At 41.2% G+C, this 27,075-nt stretch overlaps 1 protein-coding gene across 1 annotated transcript in view; it reads left to right on the top strand.

Annotated features, from left to right (window-relative positions):
- The window catches only part of MYO16 (myosin XVI), a 390,818-nt gene that overhangs the window by 35,824 nt on the left and 327,919 nt on the right, over nt 1–27,075 (top strand). Inside the window, 1 exon segment of the mRNA XM_070380864.1 lies at nt 3,117–3,260. Within this exon segment, the coding sequence (XP_070236965.1) occupies nt 3,117–3,260 (144 nt within the window).

The following is a 27,075-nucleotide window of genomic DNA, read 5'->3' as shown; positions in this document are numbered from 1 at the left end:
TCACGGGAGGCCTGGCACTCAGAGGTGCTCAGTCGATTTGTTGGGGAGCCACATTAACCCCTTAATTGCTTAATTTATTAATGTGATGCTGTGATAGATATTACGAGTTAAGATGCAAGCAGTCTTATTTAGAGTGGAATTTTCAGAAAGACAGAGAAATAAACTGATCACAGCAGACCTGCATGAGGGATAAGCAGGCGATAAGAAAGAGGAAAATGATGACATCACTTGGCCACCTTCAGAGGTCAGTTCTGAAGCCTCCTCTGCCCTTCTGGTCAGACTTACTCTTTTATCCAAGGTCTCATCACACATGGTCCTTGCTTCTGCTATAAATCTTGTCATAACGGATTGTAATGAGTGGAGAACGTGGCTTTTCTCTCTGCTAGAGTAAATTTTCAAAAGCTGTGACGTCTTAGATATGTTTGTATCCTTAGCCTGTGATGCATGGTAGGTACTCAGTGCATCCTAAAGGGATAAATGGGCGGATGAAGGGATGGGTGGATGGATGGATGAACTCTAAGAATATAGGGATCTTTGCCTAATGAGACGGCCCAGGGAACAGAGTAAAAAGATTCAGAAATGGTAGAGTTGGAAGAAAGAAGAAATGAGAAGATGAAGGTGATGAGGTGAACAGGAAGCACTCATTTAGCTCTGAATCCAGTGCAAATGCTCTGCATCTTTGTACTGTTAGACTTTGGTTGTCAGGCTAAGATGAAGAGGCTTTGAAGCTGGAATACATGTAAGAAAACCTCCTGACGGCTGCAGGAACGTGGGCTCAGCACCGAACCTCCTTTTCCGGGGGTTACTGAGTAAATAAAAACAAATAAAAAATTGCAGGTTGCCAGAGAGACAAAATTACAGGGTTTCAAAATGCCTTAGGTACCGAAAAAGGCAATTTCGCCCTTGAAAATGTCAAGCGTGAGCAGCTCTGTGTTCGCCCCACCTCTTGGGTATCCTGCATTATGAGTCCTGATGCTTTATCAGCACCAACGTGCTAATTATATATTCTTAGATCAACATCTTTGAGAAAAAGACATCGCATGCTTGTGCAGGGCATCAGGGAAAAGCTGTGGAAGTTGCTAAGCTTTTCTAGTTTCATTTATTTAACTCCATTTATTCACTGAGTATCTGAGTCTAAGTGAGATTTCTGGAAGACCTCTGTTAGAAATGCCCAGTAACTGTGAAGTTGGAGAAGAATAATTCCATATGTGTTAAAGGTGGATAATTGATGCATGTTGAGGGCTTAGTTGCTTCTGTCGTGTCTGACTCTTTGCAACCCTATAGACTGTGGCCCGCCAGGCTCCTCTGTCCATGGGATTCTCCAGGCAAGAATACTGGACCCACATCTCTCTCCTGGGACTCCTACATTTCAGGCAGATTCTTTACCGCTAAGCCACGGGGGAAGCCCTGGATAATCGATACACAGGTTTTAATATTTTTCATCGTATGCAGTCTTTAGTTTTATCACATTTTAATAAGCTTTCAGTAAGTCTGAATTTGCCTATTTATATTCAGTAATTCATGAATCAAATCTCTGGCAGGTGTCAGCTACTATCAGAGGAAAAGTAATGAAAACAAGTAACAATCTTTTCCACCCCAGGGATTTAGTCTCTTGAGGGCAGTATAGAAAAAACTCAGACTTAACTCTTTGGAAGGAAAGGTGCTATGTATGGAGTTAAAAACAGAGTCACAAAGGGCTTTGCTGAAATGCTGTCTGGAGTTTTATTAATAAGTTCAGATTTTAATGTATAAACTGTTGAGAAGGAGCTCTTGGTTCTAAGGAAACACCCTTGACTGGAGTATGAAATGCAGATTCTTTTGATTCTGTGCTATGACAGCAGAGGTCCATAGCAGTGGAATTCCAAGTGGCTCAGTGGTAAAGAATCTGCCTGCTGATGCAGGAGATACAAGAAATTTGGGTTCAATCCCTGGGTTGGGAAGATCCCCTGGAGAAGGACATAGCAACCCACTGCAGTATTCTTGCCTGGGAAATCCCATGTACAGAGGAGCCTGGTGGGCTACAGTCCATACAATTGCAAAGAGTCAGACACGACTGAGTGACTGAGCACACACATAAGCATAATGGAAACAAGCTGCAACAGATTCGCAAATATGCTCAGGGCATATTGTTAAATGTCAAAAACAGGTTAGGGAATAGTACATTTTCTAGACTTGAGACAGATAGATGGAGGAGGGGGAGAATCTTTTTCAACAGCAGAGAAAATCTTGAAGAGTAGATAAGAAATTTTTATCAGTGACCCAAATGGGAGAGGAGGCAGAATCTCCTTTTTCTTTTTAACTCTTTCTGTTTACATATTGCTTAAACATTAAAGCATGTATGTTTCTATACAGTAAAAGAAAATAATGCAAAAATACTGTGAACTGTGTTTTTATTAGAAGCTTAAATTCCAAGTGTTTTAATCACTTTCCTGCTCTGCTCAGTCGCTCAATCTTGTCCAACTATTTGGGATCCCAGGGACTGTAGCCCACCAGGCTCCTCTGGTTCACGGGATTTCCCAAGCAAGAATACTGGAGTGGGTTGCCATCTCTTTCTCCAGGGGATCTTCCTAACCCAGGGATTGAACCTGTGTCTCCTGCATTGGCAGGTGGGTTCTTTACTGCTGAGCCACCAGGGAAGCTTAAAAATTAGGCTGTCTTCTAATTGCTAATTTTAAAGGTAATTAAATAATGACAAAACCAGAAATTTATCCTGTAGTCCCCATTTCCAATGTTGTCAGTCTATTGGGTTATCAGTCAGTCAGTTTGAAGTTTTCCTACAACTCACTGATACTCCATTCATTTATTTAGTCATTTTTCTCTCTGTTTTATGTCATATAGTTTTTACTGCCTTTAAGTCACTAATCTTGTCTTCTATAATACCTAGTCTGTTTTTCCTTTCTACTGTCCATAGATGCGGTTTTCCTTTCTTATATAAGCTTCTTTCCTTGTAAGTTAGTACAAAAGGGGAGCAAATTCCTCACCAGTTGAGCTCCACCTCCAGCTTCCATAATTGGCACTAAAGTTTTCTGTATGTAGAAAAGAAATTTGGAATAGGAGTAAGCCTATCATGGTTTATTGCAATAGTATATTTTCTTTTCTTTCTTTCTTTTTTTTAGTGCGCTCGGTATGATAATGTCTTCATCGCAGAGATCCTGATTGACAGAGGGGCCAACGTCAACCACCAGGATGAAGACTTCTGGACACCGATGCACATTGCCTGTGCGTGTGACAACCCTGACGTTGTCCTGCTGCTTATATTAGTAAGTAAAGCGATCCAGTTTGTTACCATTTGAAGAGATTTGATGGCATAGAGAAGTCTAGATACTTACCTAAGTATCCAGACGTAGAAAAGTCTACATACTTAACTAATACTCTTTGATAGTATGTGATACTTCAGTTGAGAAAAAATACGTGTGTTTATGTCAGCACTTATTTGCCTGGAATTACAAGATAATTAGGAGACTGAGGTTGTGGGTCACTGTATAGTTAGGAAAGCCATTTTGTAGATATACCAAACTGAACTCCTCTCACCTTTTTCTTGGAAATTGTATGCCTTGATACCTCACAAGTCAGAGCTAACTAGTTTGATGATTATTGTCTTCTCTCTCAATTCATTTTCCTAATGTTCAGCCAAACCGGGCATATGATAGTAAGGATATACGGCTTATATTGAATCTTCTTCTCATGTTAAAATCTAGCAAAAAGGTGCCTCCAACATTTGTGTTTCCAGGAAAGTGAAAACTTTAAGTATAAAATCACTGGAATTATTTTGCTGTCATTGTCTTCAGTTATAGCTCAGATGTAGACATGGGTCCTTACACATACTGTAATTACTTTAGAATTGGAATCCTTTCTGATTGGTTTATCTCTAACAAAGATTTTAAGAAATTATGCAGGATTGTTAGAATGCATACTAGAATATAAGAGTAAGAATGAATGATTTTGCTTTTTTGCTTTATTGATAAAAATTATACAGTTCCTTAGTGATTTTCTATTATGTACCTGGCTTTTTACAGAAGCCCTCAAGATTTTACATGCAAGCAAATCGGTACTCAAAGATATTAAGCAAGTTGCCATAGTCCAGAAAACAAGGTGTAGATTTGAACCCAAGATTGTTGTCCAAAGTTGATCCTTTTTCCCGTGGGTCTTGGTGCTTGCTCTAACCAATCGCCGCACGCTTGATGGCTAAATATAAACGAACCATATTGTCCTGCATTTTGGAGACCAGAAGTCTAACATCAAGATGCTGGTGACACTGTAAGCACTGCCTCTGTGAGCTCTAGGGAAGAATTCTTCCGTGGGTGCCCCTAGCTTCCAGAGACCCCTTAGAGTCCTGGGTGTTCTTTGTTTAGAGATGCCCCACTCTCATCTCTGGCTCTGTTATCACAGGACCTTCGTTCCTATGTGTCTGCATCCAAATACCCCTTTATAAAGACACCAGTCATAGGGTTTAGTGTCTACCTTAACGCGATACAGCCTCATCTCACTTTGATCTGCAAAGACCTTATTTCCATATAAGATCTGTCACAGATTTTAGGGTTAGGACTTGAAGATATCCTTTTAGAAAACACAATCCTGCCACACCGTTTTCTTCTCCCTTTTTACGATCATAAGCAGAAGCATTTAAGGATGAAGACTATGACTGGAGATGTCTTGTAAGAGGTTTAATTTGGCCTAGTTTTGTCTAATTTGTCCCTCAAGAATTTATATATATATATTTTTGTTTTTATAGTAGAAGTGTATGTCACTGGGAATGTGTTCCTTTCAAATCCTGGAATGTGGTGGCTATAATAAATGAATTAAAAAAGATAAAGGAAATAAGAACTGTTTAGCTTAAAATAGAATCATTTGGAGGGCTCGGACTCTACAGGAAAACACACAGTAAAGCACTTCGCTCATTGGTAAGAACAAGTCTTCATTTTACAGAAACTTAGCCTAAGAGGAACTGCACTGCAAGTCAGCATAAAGACCGTGGGGTTTGCTTAGTTGCTTATTATTATAGGGACAATTTTTCAGAAGAGAACCATATGACCTTTCAAGTGACATTATGAAATCATCAACTGTGAACTGTTTAGAATTCTCTGAACTCATAGAAGAGCAGGCTAACTTTTCAGAAATCATTTATTCCTCACTTTCCCGTGCTTATTTGTATGTTTTGGATGTGAGGCATGTGGCACTTTGCTTCCCAGGTCAAGGGTCGAACTCACGCCCTCTGCATTAGGAGCATGGCGTCCCAACCACTATAGACTGCCAGGAACATTCTAATATATATATATATTTTTTTTTTGAAAGTTCAACCACTGGATGACTTGAGTGATGCTGAACTTTAATTTTATAAGAATAAGTTAGAAAGTTAGATTCATAGCTTTTGCTGTTTTCCTATGTTTCAATTTTTTTTTTCTGAATATTAGTTGAGAGATTCAGTCACTTTTTCAAGCCCCGTCTCCATTTATTTTCTCTGATTGTGATTAGTTACACTAAACCTTTGCCAGAATAGGCTTTCTATTTCTGTTTCATTCATGCAAAATGCCTATGGTTATTCTGAGAACCCCATATTCATGTGACTGCACTTGAATTCTTAAAATCCTTCTCTCATTTCCTCAATGTATTGCTGGATAAAGACTTTCTTGAGTTCAGAGAATTTGTCAGGCTTTATTTCACTGCCTGCCAGGATTTCCTTCCTGCCTTCATTCTGGAATATCTGTTTCTTTCTTCTGATGGAAAAGGGTAGGAGGATCTGACTTCTTTATAGAGTCTGCACTTAGTCCTGGTCCAGGCATCTCATAGGATGCTGACAATTTAAACTTTTACGGACAGCCAGGGGAAGGGCTCGAGAGTGGCAGGGTTTGATTTGAAGGCACAGAAGCTGCAACCACATGCAGAAGACTCCCCTTCAGCATATGGAGGCTGTGATCTCGAGCAGAAGACTCCCCTTCAGCATATGGAGGCTGTGGTCTCAAGCAGCATGGCTGCCAGAAATATCACTGATGGACCAGAAGTAGAGAATCACCCTGACCACCCTGAGGGCAGGGATGAAGCATGATTACAACCGGAGCAAGAACTGGTGCCTGTGGTGTCAATATAGAAGGCACACAATAATTAGAGAAATAAGTTAGACATACAGTGGCAAATTAGTTAGGTCTTCTGTGTGACTTTTTGCATATCTGAGGAAATATATGTGAGCCTTGTTCTTGTTGAGGTTAAACAGTATCTTCCAAGGAAAATCAGGAAGCTCTGGCACCAATGCCATTTCCCAAATTCTTGCTCAGAAAAAAAATGACAGTCTGAAGAAGTGCTAAATTGTTGTCTTGACTGGGGACACCCCCTTCATGTCATTGTCAGACTCAGGGATAGCTCCATTTTGATGAGAAGGATTTCTCGACACTCCTTTTGGGGTGCTGTTATTTTATTCCCCTATTCTTTGGCATTTTCTCCCACTCGCTGCTACAATCATCAGCACATTAAACGTTTCTTTTAAAATAATACCATAGTGATTTGCTGTTTCCCAGACTTTAAGAAACTTCTCTGTTAGCCAAGAGTAAATTGTAAAAGCTGAAAAGTGGTTAACTCAAACCATCTCTTGAAAATCTTGACTTCATATTTATTTCAACCTGATCATATATATATATATATATATATAAAATAATTATATTGCATACATATCTGATTCATGGCATGTTTTATTAGCACATCTATGCCTTGAATGTATACTTGTAAGCGTCAGAATCTGCTCTGTCTCTTGCCTGTGGAGAGAGGAACCATAGACTTTTCTGTTCTATTTCTTACCATGGTGTCTTAATAGCATTGCTCCGTGTCCACTTCTTTGCTGACATGACTTTGAATAAGAGGGTTGCATTTATCTGAGGCATGCTAGATCTGAATTTTCACATTTGATTTTTTGTTGTGGCCACAGTTGCTAAGCTGCTTTGTCCTGTTAGCAATCCTAAAACTGTGACCAGTCTGTCCACTTTAGCAGCCCATTGCATTTTGAACCATAAGAAACAAATTATTTTTTTATAGTAGAGTTAATCATTTTAAATGGAAAATAATTTGAGTTAAGAACTATAAGATGCTTCTATTGGGGGAAAATGATTACTTGTGCTCCTGAATAGTCATCTCAGATTGTTTTGTCTTGAGGTGGAAAAGCTTTGATTCTTCACTTGTCTTGGATCTGTTTAATAAACCTTACTCTAAAGGGTGTCTATTATACATACTGTCAAGAAATTACTAATAGATAACTGAAGGATAAAGTGTTATTTAATAGTTTTATTTTTCAAGGGATGACAGGGAACGGTGAATTGGTGAACCCTTACTGTTAAATTTTCCCAGGATATCTTGCAGTATATTTTCACTCCCTGAAATCATGAAGTGTAGGAGATACCAGCACATGGATAGTCATTTAGTGAGTGAGACCAATACTGTGCTTGTTTCACTAATAATGAAACAGCAGTGTTTCAGTATGGACATACTATCTTTGTGTCTCTCCAGTAACAGAGGACCGATCCCCTGAAACTGCCCTGTGTGTTTCCCCCACCTTTGGCCTTTGATGTTTGCATGTCTCATGTGAGCGATGTCTCTGCCTGCGGGACATAGTGTGTCGCACACTGTTCAGTGGGCACAGCGGTACCAGGTCCTTTTAACGGGCGCTGCAGGCAGCCACCGGGACCGAGCAGTTCGGCTGCCACTGAAATAGCAAGTGATGTTTCAAAACACACACTGCCTGCTCCATGCGAGGTGGCCGAAGCCGATGTGTGCTGTGCTCAGTCGCAACCCCATGGACTGTAGCCTGCCAGGCTCCTCTGTCCATGGAATTTTCCAGGCAAGAATACTAAAGTGGATTGCCCTTTTCTCCTCCAGAGATCTTCCTGACCCAGGGATTAAACCTCTGTCTCTTGCATCCTCTGCACTGGCAGGAGGATTCTTCAACACTGTACCGCCTGAAGAGCCTGGCCAAGTTGATAGACCAAAATTAAATCATTCCAAGACTTCATTCATTCATTACTTAGACTATTTCCAGGTTAAATCTTAGTACACTGTTTTCTATATTTGTTTAATTATAAATTACCCTTTCCATCACTTTGATCTGTTAAATATTAGAACACAGGGTACCCTGCCATTTCATGACATTTTATTTCTCCCTAGAAAATGAGCTAAAGCCTAACAGTTCATGATACGCCTTGGTTTCCAGTAGGAACTGGGCAGAACATATGAGTATCATTCAACTCTTTATGTAAACAATGACACACACGCCAGAGTTAATATTTTTTTCAGAGGTTGGTCTTGCCTTCAGCTTTTCTGAGAAAATTGAAGTTTTCAGGCTTCAATACCTTCAACTTCCTACTAAAAACTGTATTGATTTTTTCCTAAATATACTTCGGCTTTCTTCCACCCTTAGAGAGGCGTTTGTTCTCTTTTATAAGCTAATTGCTTCCACATCCTCTTCAGAGTCTATGAGTTGCTCCTTCTACAAAGATTTCTCCATCGTCATTTATGAAGCTTTCATTTCCATAGTCATCCTTGTATCGTTTTCCTTTAACTTCATTCATGCTTATGTTCCAGTGCATACCATTTCTGTCCTTTATCGAGTCCATCTTTGCATGAAAAGTTCCCTTAGTATCTCTAATTTTCTTGAAGAGATCTCTAGTCTTTCCCATTCTATTGTTTTCCTCTATTTCTTTGCATTCATCACTGAGGAAGGCTTTCTTATCTCTCCTTGCTATTCTTTGGAACTCTGCATTCACATGGGTATATCTTTCCTTTTCTCCTCTGCCTTTAGCGTCTCCTCTTTTCTCGGATATTTGTAAGGCCTCCTCAGACAGCCATTTTGCTTTTTGCATTTCTTTTCCATGGGGATGGTCTTGATCCCTGCCTCCTGTACAATGTCACGAACCTCTGTCCATAGATCTTTCGGCGCTCTGTCTATCAGATCTAGTCCCTTGAATCTATTTGTCACTTCCACTGTATAATCATAAGGGATTTGATTTAGGTCATACCTGAATGGTCTAGTGATTTTCCCCACTTTCTTCAATTTAAGTCTGATTTTGGCAATAAGGAGTTCATGATCTGAGCCACAGTCAGCTCCCGGTCTTGTTTTTGCTGACTGTATAGAGCTTCTCCATCTTTGGCTGCAAAGAATATAATCAGTCTGATTTTGGTATTGACCATCTAGTGATGTCCATGTCTAGAGTCTCCTCTTGTGTTGTTGGAAGAGGGTGTTTGCTGTGACCAGTGCATTCTCTTAGCAAAGCTCTATTAGCCTTTGCCCTGGTTCATTTTGTATTCTAAGGCCAAATGTGCCTGTTACTCCAGGTATCTCTTGACTTCCTACTTTTGCACGACAGTCCCCTATAGTGAAAAGGACATCTTTTTTGGGTGTTAGTAGTAGAAGGTCTTGTAAGTCTTCATAGAACCGTTCAACTTCAGCTTTTTCAGCATTACTGGTCAGGGCATAGACTTGGATTACTGTGATATTAAATGGTTTGCCTTGGAAATGAACAGAGATCATTCTGTCATTTTTGAGACTGCATCCAAGTACTGCATTTCAAACTCTTTTGTTGACTATGATGGCTACTCCATTTCTTCTAAGGGATTCTTGCCCACAGTAGTAGATATAATGGTCATCTAAGTTAAATTCACCCATTCCAGTCCATTTTAGTTCACTGACTCCTAAAATGTCAATGTTCACTCTTGCCATCTCCTGTTTTACCACTTCCAATTTACCTTGATTCATGGACATTTAATTCATGGACCTAACATTTAGGTTCCTATGTAATATTGCTCTTTACAGCATTGGACTTTACTTCCATCACCAGTCACATCCACAGTTGGCTGTTGGTTTTGCTTTGACTCCGTCTCTTCATTCTTTCTGGAGTTATTTCTCCACTGATCTCCAATAGCATATTGGGCACCTACCGACCTGGGGAGTTCATCTTTCAGTGCCCTATCCTTTTGCCTTTTCATACTGTTCCTGGGGTTCTCAAGGCAAGAATGCTGAAGTGGTTTGCCATTCCCTTCCCCAGCAGGCCACGTTTTGTCATAACTCTCCACCATGGGAATATTTCATGCAAAGATGGGCACAATAAAGTATAGATATGGTATGGACCTAGCAGAAGCAGAAGATATCAAGAAGAGATGGCAAGAATACACAGAAGAACTGTACAAAAAAGATCTTCATGACCCAGATAATCATGATGGTGTGATCACTCACCTAGAGCCAGACATCCTGGAATGCGAAGTCAAGTGGGCCTTAGGAAGCATCACTACAAACAAAGCTAGTGGAGGTGATGGAATTCCAGTTGAGCTATATCAAATCCTAAAAGATGATGCTGTGAAAGTACTGCACTCAATATGCCAGCAAATTTGGAAAACTCAGCAGTGGCCACAGGACTGGAAAAGGTCAGTTTTCATTCCAGTCCCAAAGAAAGGCAATGCCAAAGAATGCTCAAACTACTCACAATTGCACTCATCTCACACACTAGCAAAATAATGCTCAAAATTCTCCAAGCCAGGCTTCAACAGTATGTGAACTGTGATCTTCCAGATGTCCAAGCTGGCTTTAGAAAAGGCAGAGGAACCAGAGATCAAATTGCCAACATCTGTTCGATCATTCAAAAGGCAAGAGAATTACAGAAAAACATCTACTTCTGCTTTATTGACTATGCCAAAGCTTTTGACTATGTGGATCACAACAAATTATGTAAAATTCTGAAAGAGATGGGAATACCAGACCACCTGACTTGCCTCCTGAGAAATCTGTATGCAGGTCAGGAAGCAACAGAACTGGGCATTGAACAACAGACTCATTCTAAATCAGGAAAGGAGGCTATATATTGTCACCCTGCTTATTTAACTTATATGCAGAGTGCATCATTCGAAATGCTGGGCTGGATGAAGCACAAGCTGGAATCAAGATTGCCAGGAGAAATATCATTAACCTCAGATATGAAGATGACACCACCATTATGGCAGAAAGCGAAGAAGAACTAAAGAGCCTCTTGATGAAAGCGAAAGAGGAGAGTGAAAAAGTTGGTTTAAAACTCAGCATTCAGAAAAGGAAGATGATGGCATCCAGTCCCATCATTTCATGGCAAATAGATTTAGAAACAATGGAAGTAGTGAGAGACTTTTTTTTGTCTGGCTCCAAAATCACTGCAGATGGTGACTGCAGCCATGAAATTAAAAGATGCTTGCTCCTTGGATGAAAAGCTATGACCAACCTAGACAGCATATTAAAAATGAGAGACATTACTTTACCAGCAAAGGTCTGTGTAGTCAAAGCTATGGTTTTTCCAGTAGTCATGTATGGATGTGAGAGTTGGACTGTGAAGAAAGCTGAGCGCTGAAGAATTGATACTTTTGAACTGTGTGGTGGTGGAGAAGACTCTTGAGAGTCCCTTGGACTTGAAGGAGATCCAACCAGTCCATCCTAAAGGAGATCAGTCCTGGGTGTTCATTGGAAGGACTGATGCTGAAGCTGAAACTCCAATACTTTGGCCACCTTATATGAAGAATTGATTCACTGGAAAAGACCCTGATGCTGGGAAAGATTAAAGGTGGGAGAAGAAGGGGACAACAGAAGATGAGATGGTTGGATGGCATCACAGACTCAAGGGACATGAGTTTGAATAAGCTCTGGGAGTTGGTGATGGACAGGGAAGCCTGGCGTGCTGCAGTCCATGGGATCCCAAGGTGTCAGATATGACTGAGTGCCTGAACTTACTGACTGATGTTCTAGTACTTTCCATTAGTTTAAAAAAATCAGAAAAACAAAAGAATAGAAAATTGATCAAACTTCTTTCCTTGGATGGTCACCCTGTTATGCTTCTCATGTTCATAGTCAAACTTCTCTGAAGGACAGTGTACTTTTGCTGACCTTAATTTATGGCCCCCATCCCTCCATCTAGGTGACATGATTTCTCTCCACTCAAGCCCCTCAAATGGCCCTTTGATAAGAATGCTTTGACATCTCTGTGATGGGGTCAGTGGACACATTTCATGGTTTATCCCACTTAATGTATATTTCACTAGGTCTAAAAGCAAGTTTGTCAAGCAAGGAAATGGGGCAAATATTCAATATTTTTTACTCAAGTTTGTATTCTTTGTGCTAATTGGAGTACAAATTCGAAGACAGCTACTCTGGGTACAAGCCCGGTTAGTAACTATTGATTAATGATATATTTTTTCTTTTTTCGGTTTTATGGTAATTGGTTTTATGTAATTGACAAATAAGCCTGTATGTATTTTACAGCATGATGACTTAAGTCAGTTTTGTGCAATGATTACAACAATCGAGTAAATGAACACATCTGTCATCTCACATGGTCTTTCCTGGTGGCTCAGCTGGTAAAGAATCTGCCTGCAATGCAGGGAACCCTAGTTCAGTTCTTGAGTGGGAAGATCCCCTGGAGAACGGATCAGCTACCCACTCCCGTATTCTTGGGCTTCCCTGGTGGCTCAGCTGGTAAAGAATCCGCCTGCAATGAGGGAGACCTGGGTTCGATCCCTGGGTTGGGAAGATCCCCTAGAGGAGGGAAAGGCTACCCACTCCAATATTCTTGACTGAAGAATTCCCTGGACTGTATAGTCCATGGGGTCACAAAGAGTCGGACACGACTAAGCAGCTTTCACTTTCATCTCACATAATTAGTATTAATTTTTTTTTTTTTGGAGTGAGAATGCTTAAAATCTCTTCTCTTACCAAAATTCAGGTGTGCAGTGTGTATTATGAACTGTAGTCGCTATAACATGCATTCACTCCTAGGGCTTATTCATCTTAGAACTAAAGCCTCCTGCCATTTCATTAGCATCTCCCATCCTGTCTGCCCTCTAGCCCTTGGGAACCACCGTTTTATTTTCTGTTTCTGAATTTTTTGGTTGTTCTTAAGTTGTGTTTTTCTAAATCTATTGCTACCTCGACTTTCTCAACAGTAGAGTTCATGGTATAAGTATCTTATCTATAATGAAAATACTTGCTCATTTTAAACAGTGATTAAGACCATAAAAGTAAATTTCAGAAAATAAGCAAAGTGTCATTAATAAAAAAACACATATGGATGATTTCTGGTTTCAGCTCAGATATGCTAGGAATTTGTCCTTCCTGTCCTTAAAAGAAGAAAAAAGGCTGAATGAACTGAAAATCAGTATTTTTTCTTGGAGCCATCAGAGAACTGAAGTTGCCAGGAATATATTTCAACCTCAAAATCTGAGCCACAGGTGAATCCATCAAACTAGAGCTTGATATCAGGTTGAAATTTCCATTTTATTTGAAAAAAATATATGAATTTGTAGAGGAAAATAATTTTGTCAATCAAGTATTAAAATATTTAATGTTTGGTTCTAAAATAAGTACGTTGATTATTAAATATGTCAAACATTAAATTGCATCAAGTAAGTACATCAAAAAGGTTGATCTAAAGGATGTAAGGACTGGGACATTATACCAGTATTGTATAATAAATCCAATGCATAATAAGAGAGGCTTAACAACAATAAAGCATAATCCCGCTATTTTGGAATATTATATGTTTTTGCATTAGTTAAATGTACTTTTTCTCTTTGGAGTTACTTCTTTTCAGGAATGGCTTTATTGAGTTATCCATTATCCAAAAATATTACTAGGCTTCTACAAGGAATCTACACTTTGTAATAGACTTAACTCATTCATAGTTAAAGAAGTGAAATGGATTTTGAAATAGTTGTTAAGTAAAAGCAGGATCCTGGAAATTCATTAGCTTTTTAAAATCTAAGATAATATAGAACCTATTGGAGTGCCTCAGTCTGCTGCTGTAGCCTTCCTGCACTCTTAAATTACATTTCTGAAAATAAGGCCCCTTTGGGCCATCAGAATGAACCTATCAAATGATAGTTAGCTGGAAAAGAATCAGGTTCTCCATCCACTTGCACTCCTCTTACATTTAATGACCTGGATGGTTACTATAAAATACATTCAAAAAACCGGCGCTGTATTTTGAGAGCTGTCAGATCTTACACAGCTGATGCTATCTGGGTATTCGTGTTACAGACATCACATCAGCTTCTTGGATAGTCGTTGTATTTATGTTGCAAATTATCAGCAATGGAAGCATCAGCAAGGATTTTTTATAGAAGTCAGTGTGTCCTGGCAGAATCGTGCTGTCTTCCCTCCATGGTATAGCATAAAGAAAAAGGTAAAGAGAATATCTTATGAACTTTCTAGGGAAGGATGGTTATTTCAGCGTTTAACTCAGTGCTAGTCACACCTGTACTGAACCCTCAGGTCACACCCAGACATTTATCGGAAGGGAAACGCCACACCCTGAATCCTGTAATTTGGCGCCTAGACTTTCTATCCAGCTTGTGCTTTTTCTCAGTTGCACACCCTGGAAGCCGCTCACCAGGGTCCCATGCACATCTGTCTAACCGTGTGTCCTATCCCTAGAGCTTGTTTGTGAGTGTGCATTTTGGTTCAGTGCCAATGGCTTGTATATAACACACTTCCGTGTGTTATTCAGGACTGCTCAGTTTTGAGGCTGACTTCCATACAGTCCATTCATCTGAGCAGAGGATGAATTCACATTCCTATGCCTGAGCAAGGGCAGGAATACTGCTCTTTGGACTTCAGTCACCAGAGCTTGCTGCTTCATGCTCCGACTCCAGGAGGACAGCACACTTGGCTGGCTCACTTGGCGTCTGGTGTGGGTGGCAGTTATCAGTGATTTTTTATTTGGTTCAGAACTCATCCCAGGGACCTGAGTCTGTAGTGACTGCTAGTAAATCAAGCTGCACAAAATCAGAAATTTCTTCACATTCAAATTTAAAGAAACATTGAATATTTAAACCGCATTTGAAAAGTGCTGTATTATACCACTGTAGTGAAAACTGCTCACTTACTTTGGGGAAACACAGATATCAGACCCAGAATAGTCATACTCCTGATCAATGCTTTAATCTAACGTCTCTGTCTGCATTCATATTCTTGACACCCTTATTTCTTTTTCAGTATTTTATCAATGGCTATAGTAAGATTTGGGTATTTTAATATTAATAGAAATATGATGTTAGGTCATTTACACTTTAGATATTTTATCTCTTTCAATGAAGAAATTATGAGATCCATGTTTTTTAAAATAATTTAATTTAGAAATCTCCAGCCAGAACTTGCCAAATGAAAATCACTCTGACAAATTCTGTAGGTTATATTCTCTTAATGATTGTAGTCTGTAAGAAAAGTAATATTTAAATCCTCCAAAGACTTTTACTTTGAGAACTATGTAATTTGCAAACATCTTAACAAACTTTCAGAATTCTATGTTAAAATGCGAATGTAGATGAGGTGAGGGTTACTGTTTCATAAAATGCACACATTATACCCTTGCTTTTATGACTGTCCTGTATTTTTGGTATTTGTTTGCTAGGCATGTTACTGTTTGCTAAATCATTGATAAGTGATGACTCAGGAAGAAAGGAGCAGTCTATATGCCCAAGAAACTGGGAAAAAGAAGGAATGTTATATGAAAGAAATGATGTGGAAAAGTGCGATTAGACTATGAAATATATTTAAATTTAATCCAATTTAACTTCCTAGGCATTAAAATGCAAAAGAAAATTTAGTTTGGGAACAGTTTTTTAGACACAAGTGCTGGTGCTCCTTTCTGTAATCCTTGAAGAATATTATTAAAACAGTGGGCTAGGGCTTTAAAGGTTACAAGTCAAGTCAGTCAGTCGTGTCTGACTCTGTGACCCCATGGACTGTAGCCCACCAGGCTCCTCTGTCCATGGGGATTTTCCAGGCAAGAATCCTGAAGTGGGTTGCCATTTCCTTCTCCAGGGGACCTTCCCGACCCAGGAATGGAAACTGTCTCCTGCTTGGCAGGAAGATTCTTAACCACTGTACGACCTGGGAAGTCCTGTTTTTTTATGCATTTTATGCATATTTTTTTGAGAAGGAAATGGCAACCCACTCCAGTGCTCTTGCCTGGAGAATCCCAGGGACAAGGGAGCCTGGTGGGCTGCTGTCTATGAGGTTGCACAGAGTTGGACACAACTGAAGTGACTTAGCAGCAGCAGCATGCATATTTTTATGCATATCATGCATCCAATCTTAGCTTTCTGTGAGGCCTGTGAGGAGCTAGTAAAGGGTGCTCTGCAAGCTCGAGAGTAGAGAGTCTGAGCTGGTCTGAGAGGCCTGGGAAGCAGTGGAGTAAAATCCAACAGACATCTCCCTGGAGAGCCTGCCTTTGGGAGAACATTTCCTAAAACCCAGTGATTGTGAGTTGAGACTGGTAACCATGCGAATGAAGGAAATACTGATATATTTTGCATTGAAGTCAATAGTAATATTGACCTTTGAAATGTAGGCATTAAAGAAGAGGAGGGGATTTTAGAATGAACTAAAGCTTTCTGATTCTGAAAATTGGGAGAGAGGTTGCAATGTACAAAGAAAGCAAACAGCAGCCAAGAAATCTTTTTCCATGAGAAGGACTGTGAACTTCTTTGAATATTTGAAGGTCAGGATCAATAGGACAGGAAGACATCCACCTGGGGAAGTCTAGGATGCAGTTAGTTCTGGAACTCAGCAGAGAGAGAGAGGAGTCTTATTTGTATACACAGGGTAACAGAAGCCCTCCAGTAAATCAGATCAACCCATGAAAATGTGAAGTCCGAGAAAAAACATGGGAAATGGGGCCAAAGTAAACTAGTCAAAAGATTCTGAGAGAAACAGGATGCTAAAGAGAAGACTGAGAAAGGCGAGCCAGATTTAGAAGGAGAATCAGAAGCTTGTATTTCATGACAATGAAAGTCAAGGGGATAAATGCCTTGAGAGTTTCCTTGTGGTGATGGGAGGACTATACTAATTGCAATACATCTGCTGCGTAAGAACCTTCGAGTTGCGAGCTTTCAACGATGGGAATGTGCATTCCATCAAGGCGTGAGTGGAGCTGCAGCTCGCCCTGCGTCTCCTATCGCTGCTGCTGGTTCAGCTCTACCATCGCCCACCTCCTCTCCCTCCTCCAGCCTGTAACTCTTCTTTCCTGTTCAGTGGATGCCAGCCCCTGGATGCCAGCTGCTGTACTGGCTTACGCTACTGTACTGGAAGATTTTTGTATTATTTGTGTGAAAAGAATTATAAATCTATTACCATACAGTATTTATAGCCAATTAATTGTGTTAGAGAGTGAAAAAGTTGGCTTGAAGCTCAACATTCAGAAAACGAAGATCATGGCATCCGGTCCCATCACTTCACGGGAAATAGATGGGGAAACAGTGAAAACAGTGTCAGACTTTATTTTTCTGGGCTCCAAAATCACTGCAGATGGTGACTGCAGCCATGAAATTAAAAGATGCTTACGCCTTGGAAGGAAAGTTATGATCAACCTAGATAGCATATTGAAAAGCAGAGACATTACTTTGCCAACAAAGGTCCGTCTAATCAAGGCTATGGTTTTTCCTGTGGTCATGTATGGATGTGAGAGTTGGACTGTGAAGAAGGCTGAGCACCAAAGAATTGATGCTTTTGAACTGCGGTGTTGGAAAAGACTCTTGAGAGTCCCTTGGACTGCAAGGAGATCTAACCAGTCCATTCTGAAGGAGATCAGCCCTGGGGTTTCTTTGGAAGGAATGATGCTAAAGCTGAAACTGCAGTACTTTGGCCACCTCATGTGAAGAGTTGACTCATTGGAAAAGACCCTGATGCTGGGAGGGATTGGGAGCAGGAGGAGAAGGGGACGATAGAGGATGAAATGGCTGGATGGCATCACTGACTTGATGGACGTGAGTCTGAGTGAACTCCGGGAGTTGGTGATAGATAGGGAGGCCTGGCGTGCTGCGATCCATGGGGTCGAAAAGAGTCGGACATGACTGAGTGACTGATCTGATCTGATCTGAATTGTGTTAGTGCCTTGGCTGACTGCGTTGGACTTAGGAACAAATTGGACTTAGAGCCACGCTCTCAGAATGAAACTCGTTCGTATCTGGGGGACTTACTGTATAGGAAAAGCTAGTCATTGAAACATGAAAAAAGCAAACCTCTGAGAAAACTGCGATCTGAATCCTTACATCAAGCGTAAAAGCATCTTAAACTTTACGTGGTTTCCCTTCTGTACGTACCTAAATATTACAACATAGGACTTGAAAACTGTCATAGAATTTTCTGCACCACAGAAGGAAAAGGAGATAAAGGCCCTGACATCATAAGGCACTGGAGATAAACCCACATGAAGACCAACAACACAACGTGTTAAAGGGACAGAGAATATTCACAGCCTGTATTCTCAGCTTATTGCTAAATAGACCCAGAAAAGGCTGTGTTTTCTCATAACAGATAACACATGTTCCGATTAGTCAAACAGGCTTTTTTTTTTTTTAAAGCAGAATAAACATCAGAATGGTATTGGAGAATAACTGTATGAATGGATGATGAATGAATTCGGAATGTCCTGGCTCTTACCTGGCTCTTTCAGGTCTTAGTCAACAGGTATTTACTGAAATTTGTGTGCTTCCAGCAAAGCAGTCTATGGGAAGAAGTCAGTGGCTTCATAGAACATGTAACATGTGCCCAGTACTTGAAATGATGTTGAACTTAACCGTAACCATGTGGGGGATCTTTATGAACCCTCGAACCCGTGATCTCTCTTCTTACTTTTTTTTTCTCAGAAATTCATATTCAATAGGCTTGCTTACGAAACTGTATCTTTTAATTGGATGGTTGACCTTTAACTATACTCTGGCCATTGACTAATTCAAATGTTACTGGAGCCAGCTCATCAGATCATTGTTGACTTGTCTCCAGTTTTACTCCTCACCTTTGAATTTAGTAGATTTAAAACTTGCCAGGGACCCAAGAGAATGGTCATGTGTTTTCATCTCATTTCATCTCATAGTTTTGTTCATTGTTCAGCTTCAAAGATCAGTTCAGTTCAGTTCAGTCACTCAGTCGTGTCTGACAATTTGCGACCCCATGAATCGCAGCACGCCAGGCTTCCCTGTCCATCACCAACTCCTGGAGTTCACTCAGACTCACGTCCATCAAGTCAGTGATGCCATCCAGCCATCTCATCCTCTGTCATCCCCTTCTCCTCTTGCCCCCAGTCCCTCCCAGCATCAGAGTCTTTTCCAATGAGTCAACTCTTCACATGAGGTGGCCAAAGTACTGCAGTTTCAGCTTTAGCATCATTCCTTCCAAAGAAATCCCAGGGCTGCTCTCCTTCAGAATGGACTGGTTGGATCTCCTTGCAGTCCAAGGGACTCTCAAGAGTCTTCTCCAACACCACAGTTCAAAAGCATCAATTCTTTGGTGCTCAGCCTTCTTCACAGTCCAACTCTCACACCCATACATGACCACAGGAAAAACCATAGCCTTGACTAGACGGACCTTTGTTGGCAAAATAATGTCTCTGCTTTTGAATATGCTATCTAGGTTGGTCATAACTTTCCTTCCAAGGAGTAAGCATCTTTTAATTTCATGGCTGCAGTCACCATCTGCAGTGATTTTGGAGCCCCCAAAAATAAAGTCTGACACTGTTTCCACTCTTTCCCCATTTATTTCCCATGAAGTGATGGGACTAGATGCCATGATCTTCGTTTTCTGAATGTTGAGTTTTAAGCCAACTTTTTCACTCTCCATTTTCACTTTCATCAAGAGGCTTTTTAGTTCCTCTTCACTTTCTGCCACAAAGGTGGTGTTTTCTGCAGATGACATCTGAGATCATTGATATTTCTCCTGGCAATCTTGATTCCAGCTTGTGTTCTTCCAGTCCAGCTTCAAAGATAGTTTTCTTAATATAAAGATCACACGTGTTTATTGTATAAAATGGAAAGACACCCACAAATGTATAGAAAATTAATATCATTCATAATTCCTTCACATAGTCATTGGCTATATATATATATATATAACTTCTTGCTTTTGTGTTGTTCTTTTACTTTAATACTAACTTATCTAAATTTCTTTTTCTATTTTTTGGCTGCACTGTGCCTCATGCAGGATCTTAGTTCTGAACCAGGAGTTGAACCTGTGTCCCCTGCAGCAGAAGCAGGGCATCTTAGCCACTGGACCACCAGGGATGTCCCCACTAAATATATTTTGATGTGTTTTTAAATCAGTCTCATTCTCCTTTCTCTCTTCCCCACACATGTAAAATTCACACTGAATTTATCTGATATTAATATATACATCTTGGTAGCCTATTTATATTCACTTTTTCTGTATTTCTCCAGGCCTTAAAATTTTGTTCTGCATCACGGTTTTCAATGGTATGCAGTGGCATCATAAAATGTCCTTAACTAAGTATTACCCTCTTTTTGGCGTGTTTTCACTACTTTCTATTCTTACAATACTGTTATCACATCATCTTATGATTAGGGCGATCGCATCTCATGCCGTATTTGTACCCAGGCCAGTCTTCTGTGTGTGTGCTTCCCCTGAGGCTCAGTGATAAAGAATCCGCCTGCAGAGCAGCAGGTAGAGAAGACACAGGTGGGCTCCCTGGATTGGGAAGGCCCCTGCAGGTCATGACAACCCACTCCAGTATTCTTGCCTGGAGAATCCCACGGACAGAGAAGCCTGGTGGGCTATAGTCCATGGGGTCGCAAAGAGTCGGACATGACCAAAGCGACTTATCATGCATTTTTTTTTATTTTAGATTTTTAACTGTCGTGCATACCCATATTTTCAAAAGCCAGAGAGTTTTCCAAGGCTTATTGGAGGCTCTGCAAAGGTCAGCCCTTCTCTCTTCTCTTTAGCTCCACCCTTCAAATTTTTCCTCCCAGATACAACCACTTCTAACCTTTTAGATGGTTCCTCTGACTTTTATATGTGTTTCGAGGTAAATAGCTATTTAGATTGGTACACCTTGATTTTTCATCTTCAGTGTGGAAGACAGGGCTTCAGCTCCTTTAACCCCTGGTTGGATACCCCATTCTGTCCACGTGCTCATCTTCTGCTCATGGTCCCCTTACACTTCCATCAGATCACTGTTAGAGATTTCTTTAGTTAGGACTGTAAATGCCATTCACACTCCAGTCCCTTGGAATTCTACAATTACCTTTTCTTTGTTGCAGGGTTTCTTTTCTTGGCATGGTTTACTGTTTAGCACGGCAGCCATGCTACATATAAATATTTACATGCTCCCGAAGTAATAATTACTGACCTCAGAATGTTTACAGAGGGAGCTGTAAAAATGGGTTTCAATGTAATTTCAACTGTTAGAAAATTTTAAATGCTTGTCATACAGGTTTTCAATTTTTTATTACCATAGAAATTCACCATCATTAAAATCTCAAAGTACACTTTCACCATAATAAGCACTTAATATGTAGTTCCTTGATGAATAAATGGATTTCTCAGCTGTATTGCCTCCTGTGTTATCTGCCCAAAAATCTAGGATCCAAAGGAAAATTATATGCTTCTAGTTTTCTCTTTCTGCTTGGACAATGGGGATCGGTAGAAAAGTCTCTGCTTGGGACTTTGGGGGATGCCTGGACTTTGGGGTTCAGTTCCCTGTGTTCCCCGCCCTCTCAGGCAGGTGGCAGCTCTGAAGTCCTCTGGGTGGTCTGACTCAAGTAACAGGAGGGACGGAATGGCAAGATGGTGAGTCCTTCCTTCTCAGCCCTGTTCATCAGGGTTAAGTGTTCATCAGGGTTAAGTGGTCATCAGGGTTAAGTGTTCATCAGGGTTAAGTGTTCATCAGGGTTAAGTGGTCATCAGGTTAAGTGGTCATCAGCATTAAGTCGCTCTGTTACGGCCGTCTGCTGGTGCACACCTGCCTGAAGCTTCTCTCTGACTTCCTTGAGACTAACAACTCTGACGTATCAGCTCAGGTTTTGGGAAAGGGGTTGTGATTCAACTGTTTGAGGTAGCCAGATTAAGGTGTTTCTCCACTAGTTCCTTTTGGTGGCTTGAATAACACAGAATAAAATAGAATCCTTGCCAATCCCTCTGTTTCAACAATAAGAGTACACAGTGGTGCAGAGTGGAGAGGGCAGGGACTGCACAAAAGCATGTGCATCATCATTTCCATCTGCATCTGATCAAAATTATCTGTGTGCTCAGTCGCTCAGTCATTCATATCCAACTCTTTGTGACCCCATGGACTGTAGCCTGCTGGGCTCCTCTGTCCATGGGATTTCCCAGGCATGAATACTGGATTGGGTTGCCGTTCCCTTCTCCAGGGTATATTTGTAACCCAGGGATCCAACCCAAGTCTCCTGCATTGCAGGTGGATTCTTTATTGCTGAGCCACAGGGAAACCTCTGAATTATTCCTGTAATGAATGTTAGATTCTAACCTTGCCATTCATGCTGCATGTATGAGTTGGTGTTCTACTGTATGGAAGAGCTTTCTTCTCCCATGTATCAGGGATTCATTCGTTTACTGATATAAGTATGAAGCCATGGGTTCCTAGCTGCAACTTCACAGCATAAAAACATCACTTGACCAGGTGATCCAATTACCTGCATCACCAGTGGGACCCAGGTGTCATACCTAATGTGACTGCCTGTGTCCTTGGCCTGCCAAAAATTTCATTGGAAGAACCTAATGCAAGAAGGTCTTAAGGAAAAATACAGATGAACTGTTTCAGCTGGAAGCACGCTAAAGAGAAAGGGGAATACAATAAACTGGGAGACTCCATATTCCATTCTGAGTCAGAGGGTGATGGCGATCAAGGATGTCATCAGTGAAATTAATGAAGCTCAGATATGGTCGGTGCTGTATAGGATAGAGTTTTTGTGATGTCAGATGTTCTGATTTTGATAACACATTTGAAATAATGTCCCTATTTTTTGAAGTATATACCAAAACAGAAAGCTATTGAAATGTAGCATATTAAAAAGCAGAGACATCACTTGGCTGACAAAGGTCCAAATAGTCAAAGCTATGGTTTTTCCAGTAGTCGTGTATCGATGTGAGAGTTGGACTATTAAAAAAAAGGCCTCAGTGTCACAGAACCGATGCTTTCGAACTGTGGTGTTGGAGAAGACTCTTGAGAGTCCCTTGGACAGCAAGGAGATCAAATCAGTCCATCCTAAAGGAAATGAACCCTGAATACTCATTGGAAGAACTGATGCTGAAGCTGAAACTCCCAATACTTTGGCCACCTAATGCGAAGAGCCAACTCACTGGAAAAGATCTTGATGCTGGGAAAGATTCAAGGCAGGAGGAGAAGGGGGCAACAGAGGATGAGATGGTTGGATGGCATCGCCGATTCAATGGACATGAGTTTGAGCAAACTCTGGGAGATGGTGAAGGACACGGAAGCCTGACACGCTGCAGTCCCTGGGGTCATAAAGAGTTGGACGTGACTTACAATTGAACAACAGCCACATAAATATCTAAGAGTAAAGCAACATGATGATATACTCACTTTGAAGAGATTCAGGAAAAATGAAAGAGACAAAGAGAAAGCGAAAATAGGGGAAAGTAAACTTACTGGTGAATTTGACTAAAGGGTAAAGTATTCCTTTCCCGGGGTTGCCATAATAAAGTTCTACAAGCAGGGTAGCTTGAAGCAACTAGCTTCTCACAGTTCTGGAGCCTGGAAGTCCAGCCTCAAGGCGTTGGTGGGGCCGTGCTCCTTCTGACACCTCTGAAGGGCGTCCTCTGTGTCTCTCTCCACTCCTGGTGGCCCCAGCTACCTGCTGGCTTGTGGCAGCCGTCATTGCAGTCTCTGCCTCCTCCTCACGTGGCCGTCTCCCCTCTGTCTTCGTCCCCAGTGCCACTCTTCCTGTTAGGACGCCTGTCATTTACTTTACCCCGGAATCCTTATGGCATCATAGCGATTCTCGTCAGCAGCAGTCCTGTTTCCACGTAACGGTCGCCTTCACTGGTACCAGAGGTTCGGGCATCAGCATTTCCTTAGGAGCCATGCGATTCAACCCGTAACAGACCCACCGTGGTTCCTGGCACTGCGCTTGCAACTTTGAGCTAACTTGTAGTTATATCAAAACCAAAAGTTACCAAAGTATTTTCATATAAAAAGTGGTATTTGTTGACTAAAAGTCCATCAGGTACCCGTCTTTCAAATTTCAATATTAATATGCTCGAGAATTATTATTAAATGAAACATGGACAAGTTTCTATTCACTGACAGTAAATTGTTACATAAACTAATAAAACATTTACTTGCAGAAATGTGCATTTATTCGTTCGTATGTTATCTGACATGCAGGAAAGAAGATTCCTATTTGAGGAGAATGGGAGATTTGGATTCTATTTCGATACTCCCGGAGCAGAGTTTAGGACAAAGTGGGGCTTCCAGTTTGAATTACGAGAGAGGAGATGTATTCAGGACTCCCAGTAGGAACTATCCAATCCTCAACTACAAAAGCATTTGAGTACTTTGCTTTGCATAATACAACATTCATTTCCCTGATGAAACCAATCACAGTGTGATTGATTTTCTTGACGCCCAATGGAAGGACTTGCCTCAGAGTTCTGCTCTGCAAGTCATCAGCAGCTCCGTTCCAGGGGGACCCATTAGGAGCCATCAGCGCACATGAACCCTGAGTTCATCAGACTAAAGAATGACAATCAGCCAGGAATCTTGCCAGTGGGGTTTTTATATACATGTGCACAATTTCAGAATTCTGAGTCGAGAAATACTGCCTTTTCGGGGTGTCCCTTGGCCGCATGTTTTACTACACAGGATCAGGCTTTCTGGGGACCTTGGCTAAGACCAGACAGTTGCACGGTGGGGTCAGAGCCACCCCTGGTGGGATGTCTCACCCGTGTCCAGTGACAAAGGAAGGGAGGGAGGGAGAGAAGGAGGGACAGAGGGACAGAGGAAGGGAGGGAAATAAAAAGGAAGGACAGATGGGGAGAGGGAGGGATGAAAGAGTCTCCTGCAATTGTCACCTATCTAGAAACAGTGAAGGCTGGAAACTTAAGTATGCGTAGAGTGATTTTGTAATTGTATGTATCGACTCTTAAAAACGCATGTCAGAAAATTTAGTTAAAAGTAACTTTCCCTGCAATCATAATCCTTTGCCTCAATTTGTAGTAACTAAGTTCAGTGTTTGGTTGCTTATTTTCCTTTTTTTCCGGTAAATAGTTTTTAGGATCTCATATGCGCCAGGCACTGTTGGGAACATAAAGAGGACCTAGCTGTGGTCTGTGATTAGGGAAGTTCCCGCCCCCCTGGGAAGGTCAGTGCGTGGGACGACACCTGGTTTTTCAGCAGCATAGACCAGTGATTAGCGGGTGTAAATTTCAGTGAATGAACCCAAATGAAACATTCAGCACCACCTTTCGTTTTCAGACTTTCTCTGAAAAAGCCTCATTAGTCCTTAAGAAAGCATTCTCCCCCAGTGCCCTGCCTTCAGGGCTACCTCGATGCTGTACTATTTATTTTTGCTGTTACTGATAATATGTGACCCTTAATTATATTCGCTGTCATCTGCCACCCAGATGTCTGACATGGATAAGATTCTACCTGAAACATTTATGCATTGGGGAAAAAATAACTTGATTACCTCCTACCTGTTAGAACTGAATTAAGTAAGGGTGCCCTGTGGTTCTGTGTCTTAATTGATTCTTTAACCAGTGAAGCCAGGATAAATATGCAAAACCTTATTTGCCTGGTTGGAGACTAAGAGAAAAAAAAATCATTAGCAAATCTACTTCAGACTACTGCCTCAAGTAACCTCCTTTCAAACTCTGACTATGAAAGAAAATGAAAGGCACTGAGAAGATAATTTGACGTCTTTAGACTTAAAATGAAGTTTTCCTTAGGTAAGGGAAAATCGGAAATATCTAACGTGTTCTATTCAAATAAGGGAGTCTCTTTTTATGGCTATAGAAATGTGGTTCACTCTGGACGGTCAGGTGAACAGTACAGCTTACATGGAGGGAAAACATGAAGATTTGGAATGTTCTACCACTTTGACCTACTTTTTACTATAATTAGAGCAGTCTTTTCGAAAACCTGTGCAGACTTGCTAAGGCTTAGGGAAGCACTATATAGCTACACACACATTCAAACAAGGTGAGATCTCAGAACACTGGAGTGAGTCGCCATGCCTTCCTCCAGGGGATCTTCCCGACCCAGGGATCGAACCTGCAGCTCTTAGGCCTCCTGCACTGGCAGGCAGGTTCTTTACCACTAGTGCCACCTGGGAAAACCACTGCTATATGGCTATTTAATATATAAATGTGTGTGTGTGCTCAGTCACTTAGTCGTGTCTGACTCTTTGCTACCCCATGGACTGTAGCCCACCAGGCTTCTATGTCCATGGGTTTCTCCAGGCAAGAATACTGGAGTGGGTTGCCATTTCCTCCTCCAGGGCATCTTCCCAACCCAGGGACTGAACCCAGAGCTCTTAGGTCTCCTGCGTTGGCAGGCTGACTCTTTACCACTGTGCTACCTGGGAAGCCCCTAATATTATAAATATACAAACTATTTAATATAAAAGGCTATTCCTTTTTATGTAAAGCCATGGGTTTGGATATTATATGAACCATATTAACTATATTCACAGTGCCATACACACTTGTATTCAGGAAGAAGAATAGGGTGAAACGTTCACTTTCTTGGCCTGAGTTTAGTGACAGGTTTTTGGGAGGAAACGTATGGGAAGTCTTGCCTGGTAAATTTTACGGAGCTCATTAAAGAAGGTAGAGACAGGGTAACAATTGCTGTGACTACTTGTTTATTAATAAGGATGAAAGCGCATCCATCATTGTGTTTGTGCTGGGGGAGGGGGAGCGTCGAGCAGGTGGGCTCAGAGGTGCCTGAGGGAGAGAGCCTGTGAAGCTGAAAGATGTCTGATAGTCGTATCCGATGTACTTCATCCATTAACGTCTCCGGATGATGCTTTTTTGTCAGAAAGCAGTTCTGGAAAGAGGAGAAGGCAATGGCACCCCACTCCAGTACTCTTGCCTGGAAAATCCCATGGACCGAGGAGCCTGGTAGGCTGCAGTCCATGGGGTCGCTAAGAGTCCTACACGACTGAGCGACTTCACTTTCCCTTTTCACTTTCATGCATTGAAGAAGGAAATGGCAACCCACTCCAGTGTTCTTGCCTGGAGAATCCCAGGAACGGTGGCGCCTGGTGGGCTGCTGTCTCTGGGGTTGCACAGAGTCGGACACGACTGAAGCGACT

Source organism: Bos mutus, chromosome 12 (assembly GCF_027580195.1).
Source record: "Bos mutus isolate GX-2022 chromosome 12, NWIPB_WYAK_1.1, whole genome shotgun sequence".
NCBI lineage: Eukaryota > Metazoa > Chordata > Mammalia > Artiodactyla > Bovidae > Bos > Bos mutus.
Note: the sequence above shows the minus strand (reverse complement) of the source record. Positions and strands in the feature narration are given on the sequence as shown.